The 23,541-nt window shown below is 46.7% G+C and overlaps 1 protein-coding gene across 1 annotated transcript in view; it reads left to right on the forward strand.

The window, feature by feature from the left end:
• The first annotated feature begins 208 nt into the window (after positions 1–208).
• Positions 209–23,541, forward strand: part of LOC126541538 (nose resistant to fluoxetine protein 6-like) — a 58,725-nt gene continuing 35,392 nt past the window's right edge. Inside the window, exons 1-5 of the mRNA XM_050188343.2 lie at positions 209–1,230; positions 2,094–2,302; positions 3,219–3,330; positions 18,840–18,924; positions 19,977–20,065. Of these exons, the coding sequence (XP_050044300.1) occupies positions 867–1,230; positions 2,094–2,302; positions 3,219–3,330; positions 18,840–18,924; positions 19,977–20,065 (859 nt within the window). The 5' untranslated portion in view covers positions 209–866. The remainder of the gene's footprint in view (positions 1,231–2,093; positions 2,303–3,218; positions 3,331–18,839; positions 18,925–19,976; positions 20,066–23,541) is intronic.

Below are 23,541 nucleotides of genomic sequence, written 5' to 3' on the forward strand. Positions count from 1 at the left end.
TACATGGAGTTATTCACTTTTTGCTTTTTTTCCCCACTCGCAGAGAGAGCAAACGCAAAATAAGAGTAGAAACCCACGCGAACGACTGATCCTGCCTATTTCGAGCGTGGACGGAGTCACTTGACCGCGGAAAGGGGGAAGCAGAGTGAGGGTGTAATGCGCAGCGCAGTTACGATCGGTTTGGCAGGTGTATGTTGAAATGCCGGTTTCTCCCTTAGGCGGAGCGTGTCCAGCAGCTCATTTTGATCTCATGCATATTCAGGCGCGCCACAACTTTGGAAATGTGCGTCTGGCGCAGATTGGTTGAAATATCCATAGTAGTGCCGTGGTGGCCGCGCTGATTTGTTGGTGTACGCAGCAAACTTTTTCCTTTGTCAGATCGCTCAATTTACCATTAATTGACTTCATTGTAACAGAAAAATGCGCGTCGTGCTTCCAAGCGCCCCTAAATTTTAGCCGCAACGTTAGAGAACACTCTAGTGTCTCTGAGATTTCCCGTACTATTCGGAGCAGGAAAACCATGGAGTGCATATCTGAATGCTGCCCATCCCTGCCTGTATTGGGTGTATGTCGATGAGGAAGCTCCCGCTGTGAGCAAAAGAAAACTTTAAAAAGTATCTTTGTCGAGAATCGACTGCTGAACGTCTTCGCGTAGAGTGAAATTGCTGGTGCCTTAACTTTTCTTTTACTTGAGAAAAACGCAAACAGGCTTTGCCTACTCTTTAAATTGTTTTTTATTCTCTCTCACGCAGCCGTCGTTGTCGTCCTGTAGCGTACGATTCTGTTTTAATGCGAGAAATTTCTTAGCGGCGAAGCTTGGAGACGTGCATCACCTCAGTGCCGTGCTCTGCAAGGTATTTAGCATCATGGTGTCCCAGGAGTCGGCGAGGACAAACGGTCGCAAGGCTCAGGCAGTGCTGTGGGTACTCGTATCGTCGTGTGTGCTGCTTCCTTTCTTAGCCGAATGCTCCCTAGCTCAGAACGCGACCGTGGCTACCGGCCGGAGTGCGTCAGTAGCAGCGACTGCGAGAAGCCCGGATAACACTGTGGACGAAGTAGAGGAGATCGACTACGCGCAGGTTGCTCGAGACGTGATGGCCGCGGGCCTGTCCAAAGTGCCGCGCTCTTTGATGCGAAAACTGCTGCAAGCCGAAGTGCGGTCAGAGTGCAGCACGGCGCTGCTACGGACCTTGAGAGCCTTCCAGAACCTCGAACCGTGGGTTCTGAGACGTGAGTACAGCTTCGTTTGTTGCTCAGTGTACATAAACATGCCAGCGAATTTATTCCGAAGACGGGTGAAAGAAATAACGCGAGCATGCGGGAGCAAACAAAAGAGTACGGCCTATACGATTTCCCCTCCCTCCATCCCATCTCCTTTCTCAACCCTACTTGCCCGAAAATAGAGAACGCCGAGGCGGAATTCGGAAGACCGTTATTCGGAAAGCACCAACCTGTTCGTATCGGACAAACGTCACTAAAGCAGTCCAGAACTAATAAAGCTACACACGTGAGGGCTTTATGAAATTACAACTTCGTTGTTGCCCAATGGGAACATACACGGAACGGTTTCATTTTCTTAGCTACTAAAACACATTTTTTCTTTTAATGGGCGACCGCGTTCTTCAATATATTTGCTGTCAAATTTAGCCGGCGTCAGAGTCTTAGGAGCGTTTTAGTGTACGAACTGCTTAGTGAATACGGGCCTTGCATTTGATCGCAGTGTAGGAGTCTCACCCACGCCACAGTTTCGACTAAGTTGTGAAAGCTGAAGCTTCAGCACTTTTGACGTTCGGTCAAACACGTCGCGCTGCGTAAATGGGCGTATCACCTAATAGGATGTTTACAAGGGCGCTTACAGAGTTGAAAGTCATGCGTGCACCTGGCGATCATGTGTTTATACAGAGGGTGGCTGTACTCGTTGCACTTTCACATTCCTGTCAATGCACTCCTAGCAGTGTTTATACAAATTTGACGTCAGTGGTGCGTTACAACTCAGGGTCTGTGTAAACGCTGTTTGAACGTGAAACAGCGTCAAGCGCCGCTGGAAATGCTGTTCCAGCGAACATTTTGCGCAAACCGATGCGCTATCGCAGTTTTCGACGCGACCGGAAAGTACCCCACGGGCATGTTGGAGGCCTCACACGTCGACATGGGTGCGTTCGACGAATGCCTCGACACCGTTGTGCGGGACCGTTACGGCAACGTGTTGTCCCATGGCCAGTACTGCAACTTGCTTGTCCACATTGAAAATACCACAGCAAAGGAGCTGACCAGCTCCATCTCGGACGTCCTGCATCCGAGGGTAAGCGAAATGAAATGTCATAATAGTGTTGCTCATATGACACATGTAGAACACGAGTAATTGTACAGACTCTGATTCAAGCGTCGCCATGTGGAATCTCAGTATGTGTGGACAAACAGTCAAACAGTTTGTGAAGTGGTAACGCACATTTTGATATTGACTTCATTGTGGTGCAATATTTTCTTGCAACATAAAAAGTTATCATACATGTGTGTTTGCTCTTTCTATTGTGGTTCGTTCAAGTAAACTTATACATTGTCAGAGCAGGGCTTTCTTATCAATAAATTACTTAGTGCACAGTTTTAGTGATGAGTACTGGTGGTATTAGAAGTGACAGTTATTTTTGAAGGGCAGTATTACACTCTAATAAGTGTACGTCTGCGTACGGTCAAAGACTACTTAAATGCTTTGCTCTTTTTATGTTATAACGCCATTATATTACGACCTTGCCTTGTCGTGTTTGTAGTCTTTGAGGGTGACGCAGGTTTTTTTCCCACGCAGACATAAACAATGCTGGTAACAAACACTCCTGTCTTAGACGTGTCTCTCAATTTGCGCGCAAGTTCAATTAGACGAATTATTGCAGCACATATTCTAATTTATAATTGGAGCCTACCGATGTCGCCACGTTCGAGCAAAAATAAATACGACCATCTTTTGTCTCAATGTCAATTTCAACGTTGAAATTGTAAGTTGTTTTGGTTTTATAGGGTGTTGTTTAGGAAGAGCTGTGCACGTTAAGGTCAAATCGTTACGTCAACCCCATCGAGTACACAAGTGCCTGAAGGAACTCAGATGGCGGGGCTCTCTCATTGTCTGTTTGTATACATAGATCATGCCTGTCCATGTCTCTTGCTATGCCTCCCATCCTCCGAACATTATTGACATGCTGGGTCTTACCTCTATTTTTATATAGCTCCGCTACTTCCTTGATCAGCTTGTTGTTCCGGGATATCCCATTGTTCGCCTGGCAGTATGCTACGTCGATGACTGTACCCAACATGACTTACAAGTTTTGGCCAACTCAGGTGAGCAAAAAAAAAAAAAGTGTTTTTCCTTCGACATTTGAATGAAAATGCCGGCGATCTGATTACATTGTTGCTCACCTGGCAGTATGGTATATTGATGACTGTAGCAATAATGATCTACAAGTTGCGTTCAACTCCGTACGGCAAGCATCTCTCAGTTCCGTCATCACGGGGGGTTGCTTGCTAAAACCGCATCCAACTTAAACATGTCATATAAGTATCGGTTATAGCTTTGGAACCGTATAACCCGCGCGCGTTGGTAGACATTGTTTAGATGAAAAAAGACGTTACTCGATCGTGCACGTGTCACGTGCTCTGATGGCTACCGTTGTGGTGCCACACATGACGCAATCGGAACTGAATTCGGCTTCTCGCTCGGCGTTTACAGAGGAATAGCTCGACGGTACTTTGTCGCTTTTGCAAGAGCTCGCTATGCTGTAGTGGAGAATTCATTGTACTCAAACCGCTGCTAATCCCAAGGTACAGTGCCCTACGAGTGCGAAATTTGTTGCGGAAATTTCCCCACTTGCTTGGGTCAGGCGACCATAGGCGGAGAGTTATTATTTTGTCTGATATATATGTAGAAAAAGGGGTTTTTATTAGTCATATCACAAGAAGCCAACAAACACTGACACCAAGGACAACATAGGGGAAATTACTTCTGCTTAATAGATGAAAATAACGAAACAAGAAATTAATGGAAATGAAACCGGATGGAAAAATACTATGCCGCAGGTGGGGAACAATTCCACAACCTTCGCATTTCGTGTTTTCATCCACTTTCATTTTGATTACTTTTCGTTTCTTTATTTTCGTTTATTAAGCACAAGTAATTTCCCCTATGTTGTCCTTGGTGTCAGTGTTTGTTGGTTTTTTCTGATATGTCTTTATATATTTCTTGCACTTCAAGAAACTTCGTGTGACCTCGAATAATTGAGCACTGAAGTGACGTACTTATATGAGTATATACATAACCTCATAGTAGGAGACAGGTCAATTTCACAGCTCGAGTCCTCTCGGTGGTGTAATCTTCTTTCGTGTAATGTGACATTCTTGTCACATACTGCTTCGCCTTTCCGGCAAAACTGCAGCCTCTCGCTCTCTTTTTTTTTTCTTATTTATAAGCGCTTCCTTTTTATATTAGCGCGGCTGTGCATGACTGCTGTTGATTCTGATTTCGAGTAGACCCGGCTTGGCCTCATTTCGGTTATTGAATGAATTAGTGTTCCCATACTTTTACAAAAAAAAAAAAAAAAAAAAAAACATCCGTGCACTCTATATACGCAAAGACAACAGTTACCACAGCTTGTTTCTAACTAACTCCAAACACGACGTGTTACTTCGGCCGGGGTGCGGCAGATGAGGTACTTGCACGATCACGATGTTTTTCTTTATTTCCTTTATTTCATTCTGGATGACTCAGAGGGAGCCTGTTGGAAGGTGCTGCTTTATGGTACGGATGGGAGCGCAGTCACGTGTTATTTTTCTTATTTCGCGGAGTCTATCAGCCCGAAAAAGATTGGTACGCAAGTAGTATTTCGCTGAATATACCGCAGTTAGATGTCCCTTGGCTGTGCCTTCAAATGACTCATTGAGGCTTTGATAATTAGCATGTACATCTCGAGTTAGATAATGAATAACAATTACCTAATTAAATATCGCTAACGAAAACATTACTGGTAGCTACTCCACTATACTGTAAACAATATGCACTAGGTTTTCTTCGAGTAACGGATTGCCTTTTTGAAATTTTGGAGCATGATAGGACACCATGTATATATTTATGACCTTTGCATGAAAGTGACGATGTTTGCATCCCTAATAAATGTTGTTATTCATTAGAAATGTTCTTTTCCCAAGGGTCGTTAGCATTGCTTACTGGAAGGAGAAGCAATACTGAGACACACAACATTGACGTGCATTTACGACGCATTGATAAAAGACTCTGGCGAAGGGGTCACTGAAGTCTATAGAATCTTTTCATGGTCAAAAAAGCACGCAAAGCAATCTGAAGCGAGGTTAACATACAGGAATATATTCATTCTCTAGGCATACAATATCCACACCTTTAGAAATAATTTTTAATTGGCTACCTCCATCTCTTTCAAAAATATAATAAACTTTGTCCTTTGTGTATATTTAAATATATTGCATGTGTGCACGGTGCTTACAGTGGTAATTTAAAACAATGTTTAGTGAGAAAATACGGATGAGGCAGGCGCCCCTATTACTTCTCATTCGCGTGTCCTCCTATTATTAGGATTTGCAGAAATAAAGCGAGAGTATGAATTAAAAGCCGTGCACGTCCGCGCCAACACTGATGCAGTAACCTATTAGCCCGAGTAATATTTTCAGTAAAAAGGTCAAGGAAGGCCTAAAGAAACCTCAAATGATTTGGGTGACAAACCTCTGGCAATGAAACTTTATATGTGTGCGTGTGGGGGGCAGAGGGGCTTCGGCATCGCCCGCGGGTGGGGGGGGGGAGGCTCAGCCCCCTCCCGGAAAACTCCGGAGGGGGCTCGGGCCCCGGAGCCCCCCCTTAGTCGGCGTCTATGAAGGCGACCCTTCGTTCGACACGTATAGGGTTCATAAATGGCGTGAAGGGACTTGGGAAGCAAGACTGAGGGATGTCCTGCCCAACCCCTTTGACCGCGGTGGAGCGTATGCGTCTCTAAGGAAGCGCAAGTCTAGCAGACTGAGGCAATCGTGGGGAGCCTCAACCATCCACGAGTGACGGGTGCGAGAGGTGCAGGGCAGTCTCGGGCAACACGGCTATGGGGGTCATTGCAGCACTCTAGGGTCCAAACTACCTCTGCAAACAAGCGGGTCCACAAGGAGCGAGCACGATAGCAAAACCAAACTACGGGACCCTCAGTAGCTTTAAATAAGTTAAGCAGGCTAGTGTTCTATTTTGAGAATAAACGTAACTTGTGTATTTGACCACGTAATGTCTTCACCCTAGTGTCCATACACCCTCTGCAGCACGCACAAGACATTTCACATGCCGCTGTGCGGCTGCGTACCTGATAGAGCTTACCCCACGTTTTTTTATTATTCATGGTTATAAAAGAGGGGCTGGAAACAGACTGAGTAAAGGAAGGGGAGACCACACGGCGCTGACTATCACTTAAAGTTTATTTTAAGAAAAATCTAAGATATAAAGCATAGCATTTACATAATGTGCACCCAGCCCCTAGGCATAGCAAAGGATAACTACCCAAAGCAGAACGCTCATGTTATACATCCGCGACTCAAGAAAGCGCCACTCATGTCAACATGGGAAGAAAAAAAATTTGGGATTTCTTTTAACCTTTGCTTTTCCAAATCTTTTGTCATTTTCTCCCTTTTTGACGCGCCTGGCACTTTCATAAAAATATTGCGTGCTTTTTTTGGTATTAAACTTCGGTCGTTTGTCAGCGTCCTGTGTTGCCCCCCCCCCCTCCCCCCCGTTTACTTCGTCCGTGCCGAGTCGCGCTGTTGCAACCTTGAAGCAGCACTAACTCGCCCGATTTCCCATTCTGTTCTTTAATGTTACTCAGGACGAAATGACTAGGATAATGTATTACTGAGATTATCGAGGGAAAATCAGGCTGGGAAGTGAGCAACTGCAAACTACGGCATAGATTCCAGGAAAGCTAGAAGACAGATGTTGGTAGAATTCGCGGAAAGGAATAAGCTCCGAATAATGAACACCTTTTTTGGGATGTACAGTAAAAAGAATTAGACCTGCAAAAGCCCTCATGCAGAAAGAAGAAATGAAATAGATTTCATACGTTCTGTCAATCCGAGTATACTACAGGATGTAGAAACAGGCCAACCTAGACATACTAAAAGCATATGAATTCGGGCGGGTGCTGGGAAACAAATATCCAGCTTTAAAACAGGAGCATGAAGATAACATAGTTGTAATGAATGAAAGCATAGCTAGGCTGCTTTCAGAAGCAGCCATTGAAGTGGGAGGTAAGGCACCTAGGCAGACAGTAGGTAGGCTCTCCCAGTAACAAATTACTTAATAAAGAAACGACAAAGCGTTAAAGTATCTAACTCAAGAGATCAAATAGAATTCGCTGAGCTGTTAAAACTGACGAACAAGGAGAAAGTAGGGGATATTCGGAATTATAACATGGGGTAGAAGGAAGAAGCAGCAAAAAATGAACGTAGTATGAAATCAGTGAGTATACAAGCTAAGATGTGTGCACTGAAAGATAAGCTGAGCAATATTAAAAGCAACTACGAAGATATAAGAAAAGCCGCAGAATAATTCTATACTAACCTCTACAGTGCCGAGAGCCGCCACGCTACCTTCATTTGAAGGAGTGATGAACAGGATACAGAGGCTCCTTCTATAACTTGCGATGAAGTTAGAAGAAGAGCCTTGTAAGACGTGACACGGGGAAAAGCGGCCGGAGAAGGTGCAATAACAGTCAATTTAATCAATGATGGAGGCGATATGCTTAAAATGCTTGCAGCCATATATACGCAACGCCACATGACTTCAAGTGTACGAGAGAGCTGGAAGAATGCCATCATTATACTAATGCGTAAGAAGTTAGATATTAAAAATACTGAGAAATAATCGGCCTGTTAGCTTACTTTCAGTATTGTATAACATATTCATCAAGATAATATTCAATACAATCAGGGCAACACTTGACTTAAATGAACTAAGGGAACAAGCTGGCTTCAGGAAGGGTCATATTTCAATGAATCATGCCCATGTGTTCAAACAGCAAATCGAGAAATCTGCGAAGCACAATGACCCTCTCTATATGGCTTTGATAGATTATTAAAATGCATTTGATTCAGTAGAGATACCAGTACTCATAGAGGCGTTGCGTAATCAGGGAGTACAGGAGGCGTACGTGAATATCCTGGATCCTGGGAAATGCCCACAAAGATTCTACCACTGCCTTGGTTCTCGACAAGAAAAGTAGCAAATTACCCATGAAGAAAGGGGTCAGAGAAGGAGACGAAATCTCTCCAATGCTATCAGATGCATGCTCAGAAGTATTCAAGTTATTAGAATGGGAAGGCTTAAGAGCGAGAATCAACATCGGGTATCGCAGCGACCTTTGGTTCCCAGATGACATTGTCCTGTTTAACAGTACTTGGAAAGAATCACAGCAAATGATTGAGGAAATTAACCAAGAAATTGTAAGTGTAGGATTGAAGGGTAATATGAAGAATATAGTGTAAAATAGCCTCGCGAAGAAGGAAGACTTCAGGATCACCAGTTAGCCTCTAGAGTCTATTCAACTAGGTCAATATCTCACAGAGGACCCTTATCATGAGAAGGAAATTTACAGAAGAGCGAAAATTATCTGAAATGCATACACGAGGCATTATCAAATTCCGACTAGGAGCTTACCTCTGCCGTTTAAAAGAAAAGTGTAAAATAATTCCATTGTACTGGTGCTAAATTATGGAGCAGAAACTTGGAGGCTAGCCAATAAGCTCAAGAACAAGGTAAGGACCGCACAAGGAACGATGGAACGAAACATGTTAGATGTAACATTAAGAGACATAAGTTAGTGTGAGTGCAGAACAAAAGCAAATAAAATTAATATTGCCCAGCCCGCACGGCCTACGGCACAGCGGGCTCACGTTAAGAGATATGAAGAGAGCGGTGGGACTCAGAGAGAAAACGCGGATAGGTGAGATTCTAGTGGACATTAACGGAAAACGATGGAGCCGGGCATGCCATGTAATGCGTAGGATAAATAACTGGTGGACAATTAGAGTTGTAGAATGGGTGTCAAGGGAAGTGAAGTGCAGTCGAGGACGGCGGGAAATTAGGTAGGGTTGTGAAAGTAGGAAATTTGCAGGTGCAAGTTGCAATCACCTAGTGCAAGACTCGGGTAATTAGAGATCGCAGCTTTGGTCCTGCAGTGCACATAAAATAGGTTGCTGATTATTGAGAACATCGATGTTTTCGAGCACCTGAGATTTTGCTTTTGCAGCAGACGGTGGGTGCTTGATACAAATATGTGAGATGTTTATTTGACATTCCACGCCCTTGTACGACCACAATGGCTCCTGACGCTGTAGTTTTTTTATATAATTGCAGGCCAAGTACACGAAGTGTGTTGACTGCCACACGGTAGTGATGTTCAGTCTGCCTCTGGAGTCTCTGCAGAAGAGCTCTCCTTACTTGACTATCACTGAGTGCAAACGCTGAGATGAAAGCAGGCGGAGATAACACTACTCATGCAAAACGCTGTTGCTGGTAGCTGCCTGGGGCACACTAAGAGTGCTCCTGATGTTTTTCCGATGTAGCCACTCCAGTCGGTCGTGCGTGAGCTCCGACGGTGATATTTACGGCAACTAGAAAAATATGCGATTCCCAACGAGTGCCAAGTATAACTTTAGCATCGAGGAAGAGTGACTACCCAAGCGTGCATGAGTCACCACCCATCCATTAAGGCACAATGCGAGAAACGAAATGATGGCGTCTACAGACCGCCGCTAGTACATCCTGGAGTCAAGTACTAAGTTAGGAAATCATACGTAATTAGCTTGCTGAATTGATGTGCTTCCAATGCTACTATGCATACATTTTTCACGTCCCCGCAGCCCAAGAAACAGCATAAAGCTGGACTTGTCGGTTGACGAGGTTAAACCTACCAGTGAGAAGTAGGTTTGTGCAGACATAGGCGATCATGGAGCCGTTATTGCCATGCGCTTTTGCTGATTCCCAGATAAGCAAAGGGAGGTGTCATCTGTACATATATCATCATTATCAGCAGCAGCAGCAGCAGCAGCCTATTTTTCAATCCGCTGAAGGATGTAGGCTTCTCCCAGCGATCTTCAATTACCCTGGTCTTGCGCTAGCTAATTTGAAGTTATGCCTGCAAGTTTACTAATTTCGTCATACCACCTAATTCTCTGCCTTCCTTTATAGCGACTCCTTTCTAATAACGTAGTAGAACACTGGCTATGTCTTATGCATTGCATGTCATTCCATGCTCTATTTTCCTGTTAATGTCAACTAGAATATCGGCTACCGTTATTTGGTCTCTAATCCACACCGCACTTTTCCGATCTCTTAACTTTACACCAGCCATCTTACGCTCCATAGTTCTTTATGCGGTCATTTACTTCCTTTGAAGCTTTTTTGATAACATTGAAGTTTCTGCCCCATATATTGACACGTGTACTTCTTTAGCTTTATCGGGCGACCACTTCTAACCACCTAACAAATGTTATAGCACAGCGCAGGACGCGCCTGCATGTATAGGATGTTTCTGGAAAGTTACTGATGCTTCTATCCGCTGTCTGTTGTCGCCGAACCTTGTCGTATCTGATTTCATCGCGTGACGCAAATGGTGTAGAACTTTGTGGAAGACACGCGGGTCCCAGCGATTAGTCTGGAACACTCGAAGACTGCTGTATAAAAGCCGGCGCGCTTGACCCGCCGATCAGATTTTCGACGATCGCCGACTGTGTTCGCCGCTATCATTGTGCTTTAAGTGTAGCCTGTTTTTGAGGGCACAGGTTCGCCCAATAAAAGCTCGTTTTGTCTTTCACAGTATTGCTACTGTGTTCTTTAACGTCACTACCACGTGACATCTGGTGGAGGTGCTTTTCGTCCATGTACTGGACGCCCCCGACAAGCCGTGATCCAAGCCCGGACTGCAAAGAGAGCACCAACGCAGTCCCGGACCATCGAGCAAGCCGTCGTCTACAACAGCTGCCCCCGGAACGCGGACTTCTACCTGAGAAGACCAAAAAGATTGTGGCCAAGACAACCACGATGGCAGCCCCAGTGTCACCCGTCGTACTTCAACAACCCAGAGAGCCCCCTACCTTCCGTGGAGCTACGTCGGAGGATCCGGAAATTGGCTCGAAACCTTCGAGAGGATCTCGACCTTTAACAACTGGACATCTGAGGATAAGCTACGACATGTGTACTTCTCCTTGGAAGATGCCGCGAGGACTTGGTTCGAGAACCGGGAGTCCACCCTTGCAACATGGGACCTGTTCTGCAGTAACTTCCTCAGGACGTTCACGAGCATTGTGCGAAAAGAAAGGGCCGAAGTTCTGCTGGAAACCCGAGGCCAACTACCCAATGAGACCATCTCCATCTTCACAAAAGAGATAATCCGTCTTTTCCGGCACGCCGACTCGGAAACGTCCGAAGAGAAAAAGTACGTTTCGTGACGCGAGGCGTAAAGCAAGGCTTTCCGCCGGACTAATCCGACACCCACCCAGGATCGTAACTGAGTTCCTGACAGAGGCTACGGCGATTGAGAAAAGTTTAGAAATGCGCACTGGGCAATATAACCGCCAAGTGCTCACGCTTCAGTGCGCCATCCAAGTGCTGGGCTCCATTGATCTCCAAGAGACCATCAGGGCCATTGTGCGCGAAGAACTGCGCAAGGTCTTGCCTTCGTCGCAACCTCAAGTAGCTTGAATCACTGACATCGTGAAGGATGAGTTTCAGCGATCGCTGAGAGTTGCTGAGGTGCAACCTCAATTACCGCATCCCCAGCCAGAAGCGATGACCTACGCCGCCGTCGTACGCCGTCAAGGTCCCCCTCCGCGACCGCACCAGGGCCCTCTAACGCTGCCCGTCGCCCAGCGCGAGGAAGACGGACATTTAGCGCGCCCCCGACCACTGCCCGCTCTGCTACCACTGCGGCGAAGCCGGCCATGTCTACCACCGATGCCCATACCGCGACCTGGGATTGCGAGGCTTCGCCGTCAACGCACAGCGCCCGAGGGAAAATGAACGCCCACGTGACATCGCCGACTACCTCGCCACTACTCAGTGGAGCCCTCGACGACCGTCCCGTTCGTCGTCACCACGCCGCTACTTGTCGCCGCAGCGCCGTCCATACACTGGCCCAGCCCGGGGCCGGTCAGCGAGCCCATATCCGGAAAACTAAAAGCAGTAACCGATGGAGGGGCGGCTGCTGTTCGTCGAACTGACGAAGATCCTCCGCTGCCGATGAAGACGCCGAAGAAACGCCGCCGTCCCGACGAAGAGTGGAAGCAACGAATACGACGACGAATGACGACCTGACGACGTCCCATACAAGCCACAGGTCAACGCGATGCAGCCGTGATCTGACGCCAAGACCTAACTGTAACGCAAGACAAAGAACCACTGACCTCGCCGTGCTTCTCGACGGCCACGTAGTTACCGCCTTAGTGGACACAGGGGCCGATTACTCCGTAATGAGTGGACACATCGCCGCCCAGTTGAAGAAAGTTAAAACTGCCTGGGAAGACGCTCAAAGTCGGACCGCTGGAGGACACCTCATCACGCCGACTGGAATCTGCACGGCAAGAATTACCGTTCATGACCAGACTTACCCTGCCACCTTCATTATCCTCCAACAGTGTTCACGAGAAGTCATTCTCGGCATGGACTTCCTGAACCAACACGGCGCAATCATCGACCTGAAGTCGAAGTCGATAACGCTGTCGGAAGATCGAGCGATACCGCTGAAGAGCTGTCGTAGTCACCATGCCTTAAGCGTGCTCGCAACTCAAGTCAGCATCCCGTTTCGCTCATGCATTGTCATTTCCGTCGGTACCAAAACACCTGCCGACGTAGAAGGCGTCATCCAGGGTGACCAGCATCTACTGCTCGACCGTGAAATTTGGGGCGCAGGAGGGATCGGTTGACTGAACGAAGGAAAAACTGAAGTGTTGCTGACAAATTTCAGCCAGGAGTTCATACACATGAACAAGGGCACTACGATCGCGTACATCGAGGAAATTCTGGAAACCAGTAATGCGTTTGTCCTCTCCGGTTCTGCCGCATCTACCCTGACGACCATAGTTCCCGAACCAGACTTCGACGTAAATCCAAGTCTCCCCATGAGCAAGCAGCAACAGCTCAGAAGTCTTCTCCGACGATACAAGGACTGCTTTTCGATGTCATTGAGGATTCGACAAACACTAGTTGCAAAGCATCGCATAATAACCGAAGAGTGCGCTCATCTATTCCGTCAGAGCCCTTACCGAGTTCCGACACGAGAACGTGAAGCTATTAGGAAACAAGTCGACGTAATGCTCCGCGACGACATCATCGAGCCGTCGAAAAGCTCGTAGGCATCTCCTGTTGTCCTGGCGAAGAAAAAGGACGGAACCCTACGTTTATGCGTCGATTATCGTCGACTGAATAAGATCACGAAGAAAGACGTGTACCCCTTCCACGGATAGATGACGCATTGGATCGGCCCTGCAACGCTAAATAGTTCTCGTCGATGGACCTCAAGTCGGGCTACTGGCAAATAGAAGTCGACGAGAGAGATCGCGAAAAGACGCCCTTCATCACGCCAGACGGCCTCTACGAGTTCAAGGTCATCCCATTCGGACTGTGCTCGGCGCCTGCAACGTTTCAACGCGTCATGGACACGGTGTTAGTAGGATTAAAAGTGGCAGACCTGTTTTGTTTTCTTGGATAACGTCGTCACCTTCGCCAGAAATTTCGACGATCACCTTAGGCGGCTTGCGACAGTGCTAGAGGCCATCAAATCATCAGGGCTCACTCTGAAGCCAGAAAAATGCCGCTTCGCTTACGATCAGCTTCTGTTCGTAGGCCACGTCATCAGCAAATCCGGAGTACGCCCCGACCCGCAGAAAACCGCTGCCATTGCAAAGTTCCCGCAGCCCATCGACAAGAAGGCAGTGCGTAGATTCCTTGGCATGTGTGCCTACTACAGTCGCTTTGTCATGGACTTTTCACGCATCTGTGAGCCGCTAACCCATCTAACCAAATCTGATATCGAGTTCAAGTGGCAAACGCCGCAGGCCGACGCATTTCAAGAACTAAAAGGGCGCATGCAGTCACCGCCGGTACTTGCACATTTCTACGAAGGCGCCGATACCGAAATCCACACTGACGCCAGTAGCCTAGGCCTCGGTGCCATCCTAGTCCAGAAGAAAGACGGACATGAACGGGTGATATCTCGTGCTAGCCGGTCGCTGTCAAAAACGGAAGGCAATTATTCTACGACTAAAAGGAATGCCTCGCCATCATTTGGGCTACAGCAAAATTCCGCCCTTACCTATATGGGAGGCCATTGAGAGTTGTCAGCGACCATCATGTGTTGTGTTGGCTAGCTAACTTAACGGAACGTTCAGGGCGGCTGGCGAGGTGGAGTCTCAAACTGCACGAATATGACGTCACGGTAATCTACAAGTCCGGACGAAAACACTCAGACGCCGACTGTCTATCACGCGCCCCCATCGATCCCCCGCCGGAAGGCGACGAGGATGACGACGCCTTCCTCGGAATAATAAGCGCAGAAGACTTGACTAAACAGCAACGAGCAGACACGGAGCTAAAAGTCCTCGTCGAGTATTTGGAAAGGAACACCGACGTAGTACCTAGGGCATTTAAGCGCGGATTGCCTTCATTCACATAACCAAATGACCTGCTCGTAAAGAAGATCTTCTCACCAGTCCGCGCCAGCTACCTTCTTGTTGTTCTGTCAGCGCTGCGTCCAGAAGTACTGTACGCCCTACATGACGATCCAACCGCTGGGCACCTCGGATTCTCCCGAACGCTCTGGAGGATACAGGTAAGGTACTCCTGGGCGCGTTTGACCGCCGACGTCGCCCGTTACGTCAAGACATGCCGAGACTGTCAGCGACGTAAGACAGCACCGACAAGGCCAGCAGGATTACGACAGCCGATCAAACCTCCTTGACAACCATTTCAGCAGATCGCGATGGATTTATTGGGGCCGTTTCCGGCGTCAACATCCGGAAATAAGTGGATCGTCGTGGCGACGGACTATCTCACCCGCTTCGCTCAAACTAAAGCTCTACCGAAAGGCAGCGCAGCCGAAGTGGCAAAATTTTTCGTCGGGAACATTCTGCTGCGACATGGCGACCCAGAAGTCCTCATTACCGACAGAGGAACAGCGTTTACAGCAGAGCTCAGCCAAGCCGTTCTGCAGTACCGCCACACAAGCCGTAGGAGGACCTACGACCCGCAGACGACTGGTCTCATGGAGCGCCTGAACAAGACCCGCGCCGACATACTAGCAATGTACGTCGACGTCGAGCACAAGACGTGAGACACGGTCCTGCCGCAAGTAACGTTTGCTTACAACACGGCGGTGCAAGAAACAGCACAGATCACGCCGTTTAAGCTGGTTTACGGCAGGACCCCGACGACGACCCTCGACGCCATGCTGCCGCACGTCACCGACGAAGAGAATCTTGACGTCGCGACCTATCTCCAGCGTGCCGAAGAAGCTCGACAGCTCGCCCGCCTATGGATCAAGAACCAGCAGCGTACCGATAGCCGACGCTACAACCTCCAACGGCGCTTCGTCGAGTACCAGCCTGGTGACCGTGTTTGGGTTTGGACCCCTATACGCCGACGAGGACTGAGCGAGAAGCTTTTGCGTCGCTATTTCCTACCGTACAAGATCATCCGACGTATTGGCGCACTGGACTGTGAGGTCGTGCCAGATGGCATTTCGCTATCACAGCGGCGCCGCTCACGACTGAAATAGTCCTCGTTGTGCGTTAATGAACTTTGGGACTTCGCGTAACTGACCTTTGGACTTTCTTTTCGTTGTTTTGTCGCTTTTGTTTAATAAGCGTCCTTTTGTGTTTCGCTCTCTTATATTTGTAGCATCGAGACGATGTTTTTTAAGAGGGGGGTATTGACATGTGTACTTCTTTACCTTTATCGGGCGAACACTTCTCACCACCTAACAAATGTTATCGCTCAGCGCAGGACGCGCCTGCATGTATAGGAAGTTTCTGGAATGTTATCGATGCTTCTATCCCCTGCGTGTTGCCGCTGAACCTTGTGGTATTTGATTGCATCGCGTGACGCGAATGGTGTAGAACTTTGTGGAAGACACGCGGGTCCCAGCGATTAGTCTGGAACATTCGAAGACTGCTGTGTAAAAGTCGATGCGCTTGACCCGCTGATCAGGTTTTCGGCGATGGCGGACTGTGTTCGCCGCTATCGTTGTGCTTTAAGTGTAGCCTGTCTTTCTGGGCACAGGTTCGCCCAATAAAAGCTAGTTTTGTCTTTCACAGTATTGCTACTGTGTTCTTTAACGTCACTACCACGTGACAATATCAATACCGGCAGGAACTTGATCGTATGCCCGCACACGTTTACTTTCAAGGATAGTGATAAGCTGCCAGGCATGGTTAGGTACGGTCTACTGTAAGCGAACGAAACCCTTTTACAGCTGAGCTGTATATGTCTACAGTCATAAAATGTTCAATGTCCGTGCCTCTAAAGTACCTTGACAATTTGAAAGTACCGCCAATCCTTGAAGTCTGCCGGCGCCGCGCGACCTCCTCGCCTTGTCGCCCTTTGCGCGTTCCCTCCGCGGGAACCAGTTTCGCGTCCGTTTTCGTTCACGACGAAAATGGCGTTGCCCTTGGAAACACGCGGATTTTGCGTTTTGCTTGTGTTGTTCTTTTTGGTCGGCGCCATTTTTCTCTTTAGCTGTGCTGGCTCGGCGCACCAAACCTTGCACGCTGTATTTCTTGCAACGTTATGCTACTGCATGCCGCGGTGTAGCACAAGTAACTTCAGCAACGAGCCTCAAAATGGTTGCGCAGTTTTAATGCGCAAGCATTCTTTGGCGACTACCCCAGCCCCGACACACAAGAAGTGTAATGTATTTTATCTGCAAAAAAGAGCGTAATATGCAAATCTAAGAGATTTAATCGTTATAGGAGTGCAAATGTAGATAACTAGTAGCTTTGAACGCGATAAGGAAGAGATTAAACTACCAAATATATAAAGAGAATACCCATAGGGATCTTTATAAAGTGCATGAGGAAGCTTATATCATGGGTGCGCCAACTGAAATTTGGGGTTGGGTCAACTTGAATTTTGGTTTTGGAGGTGGGCCAACTGAAAATTGGAGGTGGGTCAACTTGAAGTGTGGATTGGGCGAATTTGAAATTTGGGCATGGCCCAAATTAAATTTGGGGGTAGGCCACTGGAAATTTGAGCGTGGGCCAACGAAACTTTTGGGGAGGCACTTAAAATTTACGGGTCCGCGAACTAAACTTTGTGGAGGGGCTTACTTAAATTTGTGCTGGGCCAACTTAAGTTTGGGGGTGGTCCAACTTAAATATTGGGTCGGGCTGACTGAAATTTGTGGTTGGGCCAACTTGAGATTTGGACATTGAGCAACTGGAATTTGGCGGTGGGCCAACTTGAAATCTGGGGTTGGGTCAAGTTAAATTTGGGGGTGGGCCAACTTAGATTTGGGAATGGGCCAACCTAAATTTGGGGGTATGGTTAAGCATACTCAAACAAATCCAGTGGAGTTTCTGCATTTGCTTTATGATACCACAAGGGAACCGTGACCGGTTCAGTGGCCGAAAGAAGTTTGTTCTTCCTACAAAGAACAGTGTTGTTTGCGTGGTAAGGCGCCTTTGTCATTGCTCGTATGATAGCACCCCCTAATGCTGTATTTATTTAGCTCTCCCGGCCTGCTCCTCAGCGTTTCTGCAGCGACAAAATTGTACGTTGCGTAAAGATGGGGTTGCCTTCAGTATGTTGAATATTCTGCTGGGGCTCCATCACCTCGCACGTCATCAACTGTTATTCAGCCGGAAATGCAGAACTATAGTTTCTGCTTTCAGCTGTGAACAATTCGGCGATCCAGCTCAAGGACTACAATTATGCCAGCTGCCATAGGCGAATAAAACAAAATATGTGACACATAAAAACGATCACCTTGTATATTGCATTCATATTGGCGATGAATCGTCTGTTTAGCGAGTTGGTGATTCACTGAGGCGCTCACTGATGGCTGTCTTAAAGGGATTTATTTGCGAGGACATCTGCTCCTTCGTCTCCACTGACACCAACATGTGACGATGTCCACTGCAACGTTAACTTAATACCCTTTTTTTGCGCATTTCTTTAGTCAAGTCATCGACTTACGACAGAAGTTGTTTTATGCTTTCCACGAGATAGTTTTTCAATAGCTGATTTCGAATCCGAGAATATGACAGCGTACTGCGCGGACTCGTTCTTTAGTTTGCGTTCTTTAGTTTGGTCCCTAAAGGGCTGTATATTTTGAGCATCGAGCTCTGGTGGTTTCACTCAGACGTGCCTACAATGCATTTGAGTGCGTGAAGCTGCTACAGGGATGCGTCCGAAGCAGAGTCCCAAGCTTGTGACCACAAGAGTCTGTTGGTCATGATGACGCAAAGGACGCGATCACTACAAGCCCCTGGTTTGAAGGACCAACCAACTTTGGCGCCATCCTCGTAGCCAATGTGCCTGCAGTGATACCACAGGCACGTGTACCCTTACTTAATATATGCGTAGTGCCCTGTGTTGAGCCATGTCAGGCGATAACGTATTTCCGTGAAACGGAAGTCAGCAGGAGACTTCGCGTGGAACCGTTTCTGCGGTAAAAAAACAAGGAAATGCTGGAAAGTATGACTGCTGATCTAACGTAAGTGATGTTCACGCTTCCCAGTAATGCACAGGGAACACATGCTGTTGTATTGTCAATAATGCCCTTACTCTATTTGTCTTCTTCCAGTAAGGATTCCACACATCCGTCTGGAAATGTCGAACTGCGTGACAGCAGAACCAAAGCCATGGAGTAATTTACAAATAGGAATTGTGTAAGTTGCTCGAAAAGCTTACCGGCGCTTCGTTTCAACTTAGTATTGCGTTTCTCTGAAGAAACGCTGTTGTTCTTATCGACTGTTTTCTAAGATTAGCGCACATTGATTATATGTGTAAGAGAAGCTATTTGTTACTTTACATGATCTAAATTACGGTGACACGATTTCTTGCAGCGTTTTATTGAGCGCAGATTTTTGACAAGTGTCTGTCGAGATTTCTTGAACACGTAAACATAAAAGTCAATGAGAATTATTAACATTGCAGCCTAACATAGAAATCAGGTTGATTAGTTATTTATGAAGTTACTAGCTGTTAGCGCGGGTATTTAAGTAAAGCGAACGGCAAACTCTACATCCTATAGCTCTCGTTGTTATTTGACCATATCTGAGAATACTTGAGACCATACTTGAGGAACATATACAGCAATGAATGGGCAGTCTTAACAATAATTCAGGGCCAAGGGCATGCTTTGACAACTGTGTTTTACAATTGGAAATTGCTACAAAAAGCAAATAAAGAAGCAAAAAAGAAAACTATCAGTCCATAACAGTATCTGAATCCTGAATATTTTGCCCAACGGAGCACTATCAATCGATGACTGAATAAAGTGTAAATTTTGTTAATAGTTGCATTCAGACAACCTGCATCCCTACAACCCACCGTGGTTGCTTAGTGGCTGTGGTGTTGGGCTGTTAAGCACGAGGTTGCGGGAACAAACCCCTGCCATGGTGGCAGCATAATCATGGGGGCGAAATGCAAATGCGCCCAGGTACTAAGATTTAGATGCACGTTAAAGAACCCCTGGTGGTCCAAATTAGTCCAAAGTCCTGCGGCGTGCCCCATAATCAGACCGCGGTTTTGGCGCGTAAAACCCCGTAATTTAATTTTGCATCCCTACAGTACTTGAAGCAAAAGCGTACTCCATATGAGCGCTTCATGTAAATGCCGGAGAGGTACTTGAGAGAAAAAGAAATGAAGCGCTATTTTTTCAAATCCACAACCAAGACTAAAGTTTTTATCTCTAATATAGTGTGATTTTCTGTTGCAGAATATTTGCAGCGATCATACTTGTTGCCATTATTACCGGTACACTCGTCGACCATTTCGTGGAACAACCGGAATGCAGAAAAATACGGGGTAGGTGAATCTGATAATTATCTACTTGACATTTATTGGTGCCGAGCGAAGAGCACCACTTCTACAGTACCATTCATTTTCGCCACTGATCTGCGCCTTGTGCCATAAATTGCCCGGAGCGTTATTCGGAATATATATACTTCGATGGATTTCAAATTTATGAATGCTATCTTCAAAATTTCCTAGGAATCTATTGTAATAAAACGTGTATTACAAAAAAAATCGAGAAACGTAGCGGCACGAAACTAACAGCCCACAGTAACAGTACGCAAATAAATTTTAGCGTAATGAGGCTTATTAAAGTTTCCTGTATTTTATACTGTGGTTCGGTCAAATCAACGTGGAAGATGTAAATTGATATGGATGAAAAGGAAGGTCAGGCAGGTTAGCCAGTGTAGGTGATATTAAACAATGGCGGAAATGACGTGCCTTCGGCTCTGGAACCACCCCCAGTGATCCAGGATGCAAAATCACAGCCTCAGCGATGTCTTTCTGCTACTCCGAGGCAACTACCATTGGGGCGTGCACTTGGAGATCACCTATTGCTTGAAGAGGAGGAAATTTCTTTCCCGACAAATCCATGATCATCGTCGTCATCATCAGCCTATTTTTCAAGTATGCTGGAGGACGAAGGCACCTCGCAATGACCTCCAGTTAGCCCTGTCCTACGCTAGCTGATTTCAATTTGCACCTGGAAATTTACTAATTTGGTCGCCTCGCTTAATTTCCTCGCATCCTAGACTGCGCTTTCCTTGCCTTGGCACCCATTCTGTAACTCATATGGTTCACCGGTTGTCGGACCTGCGCATAAGATGGCCTGCCCAGATCCATTCTTTAAAATGTGACCTAGAATATCGGCTATCAACGCTCGCTCTCAGATGGCACTCTCTTCCTGTCTCCTAACATTACGCCCAACATATTTCGTCCCGTCACTCTTTACGCAGTCCTTAGTAGTGTAACGTGAGCTAAACAATATAGCTTCCCCAAGGAAATTTATCATTTTTATCGGTATGGCACATGACGTGGCTAGAAACGTTTTTCTTTTTTTTCTTTTTAGGGGAGGGGGAGGGGGGCCTTGGGCCTTGTTGGCAGGTTTCGCTCCTTTATTATAAACCCGTGCATAGTTGGAGGGGGGGATGCAAAAACTTTCACACACTGTTCGGACCTCAGGACACTCCCCTTGGCTACGCACGTGGTACAGCACATGTTTACCTTTCGGAATAACGGCCTAGTAGTATGATAAACGGTTAACGGGAACATCAATGCAGTTGGCTTCATATTTGCGGACACGTACTGTTCTCGGAACTGGAACTAAAATGAATGAATGAATGAAAGCATGAATTGAGCTCAATTCATACCGCTTCATTACCTGTTAGCTTCAGTTCCGCATATCGGATACATTATTAATATTCATAACTACAATGCTATTTAGAGCAACACTCTCAGCTAACAAAGAATAAAAGCGCTGTGAGTTCTCCAGCACATAACGTGCGACTGGTAGTCCAAGTGGTAAGATACACTTTCACTTATGCCAGGGGAGACTTCTATTAATTATGTATCAATCAAAACCACCAACTGGTGTCTGCTTAAGTTTTTTTATACAGGGTGTTTCACGTTGCTTGAACCAAGGACTTTAAAGAAGTGGTTACCCGCAGCAGAATGAAACCAAAGATATATGGCTTGCCGTCATGGGCCGCTCTTTAGAGTATTCTTATGTCACGCTTAATTAGTTAACTAACCAAGGTCAATTATGCAAAATGTTGAATATTCACTCGAGAGCCAAATTCGTTTCGTTACGTCGTAGAGGGGGTACAGAAACGACCGATCCAATTATTTTGTGGCAACGTGGCGATCTTTTGCTGGATTAAAGAGAGCCCACGAAATATGAGATAAAGCCACGTTACTGGCGCTCGAGCGCTAACGTACCGCGGCGCTACCAACCATGCGTCAAGCTTATCACTTATCAGGGACGACGGCGCTTCCTTTCCGCGCGCCCCCCACCAAAGATGCTGACTCACTGTGAAGCCGATGCGCAGAGCTGTGGCCGCTCACTTCGCCACGGTCCGCCCGGACGGTTACTTCGCACTAGGCGCGGTTGAGAGCGCTGCAATACGACAGCGCATGAGCGCAGTACCGTGGTTTTATTTCATATTTTGCGGGAATTCCTTAAACGCCGGGAAATATCACTACGCAGCGTGTTCATTGCGAGAAAAAAATTGGATCGGTCGTTCCTGAATCCCCTCTACAACGCAACGAAACGCCCTAATGTGGCCCTAATGTGAGTAATACAGTTTTGCATAATTCATCTTACCTATTAAACTAATTAAGGGGGATATAAATATACTGCAAGAAGCGCCACATGACGGCCAACTATATGCCGTTGGTTTCATTCAGCTGCGGCTAACAACCTTTTTTTAAATCCTTGGCACAAGTTACCTGAAACATCCTCCATGTACATGTCCCTTTAGGTCAAGGTGCTTTGGCCCATTCCCTATTCAAGGCTACATGCATCTATGTGCGTGTGGGCAACCTGGCGTTGAAGTGGGTTTACAACTACCTTCAGGAAGGTTCCGCTCAGTCTTATTCGCCTTTACACACAAAGCAATGACCCTGTATGTTGTGCGCATCAACGGGCAAGCAAGTACATCAGAAAAATTCCGAGCCATTCCACTTTGTGAAGATGGAGGACCAGCGAGGCAGCATTGCTCAGTAGCCATATAACGTTCTATGTGGTGGTTATGCTATTACTCTTAGGCAAAGTTACACCCTTTGGCTTGCCCCTTCTGCCACACAACAATAATCGTTATCTGCCTTGATGCGTTTCCTTTCTTTAACGCTGCGAGCCAGGGACTTTCCAGTAACGAACGGCACGCGCGTTATCAGAAGCGGCACTCCAAAGGGTGTAAACTGTTCTATGCTGATAACGCGCGTGCCGTTCGTTACTGGAAAGTACCGGGCTCGCAGCGTTAAAGAAAGGAAACGCATGAAGGCAGATAACGATTATTGTTGTGTGGCAGAAGGGGCAAGCCAAAGGGTGTAACTTTGCCTAAGGGTGTATATTGGTTGAATACAGGCATAAACACATTACTTAATTGTTTTTTCTTCTTTTATTTGAAATTAGTCTTCTTATTATTTTTTTTTACGTAACCATATACATTGACGTTTCGACACACATATAGGCTAGCGTATGGGCAACAGCGTTCATCGCTCGGGCGCATTGTTTTTGTCAACGTCATAACGTCGGTGTTTGTTTCATCTTATTGTAATTTTGTTACCTTTCTTACTTACCATACCGCTTTTTTTTTGACACAAGGGTAGTTCAAGGGCGCGCTATGGTCGCTAGGCCCGCAGGGGCATGTGCCATTGAGCATGGACCCTTTCTGCACTATCACCAGGATCGGCACACATGATGATTTCTTTTTGTCAACATTACGGAAACATATTTTTGCAGATCCTAGCCATAGACAGCTTCGCTC

The sequence above is a fragment of the Dermacentor andersoni genome, chromosome 3, assembly GCF_023375885.2.
Source record: "Dermacentor andersoni chromosome 3, qqDerAnde1_hic_scaffold, whole genome shotgun sequence".
NCBI classification, from domain to species: Eukaryota; Metazoa; Arthropoda; class Arachnida; order Ixodida; family Ixodidae; genus Dermacentor; species Dermacentor andersoni.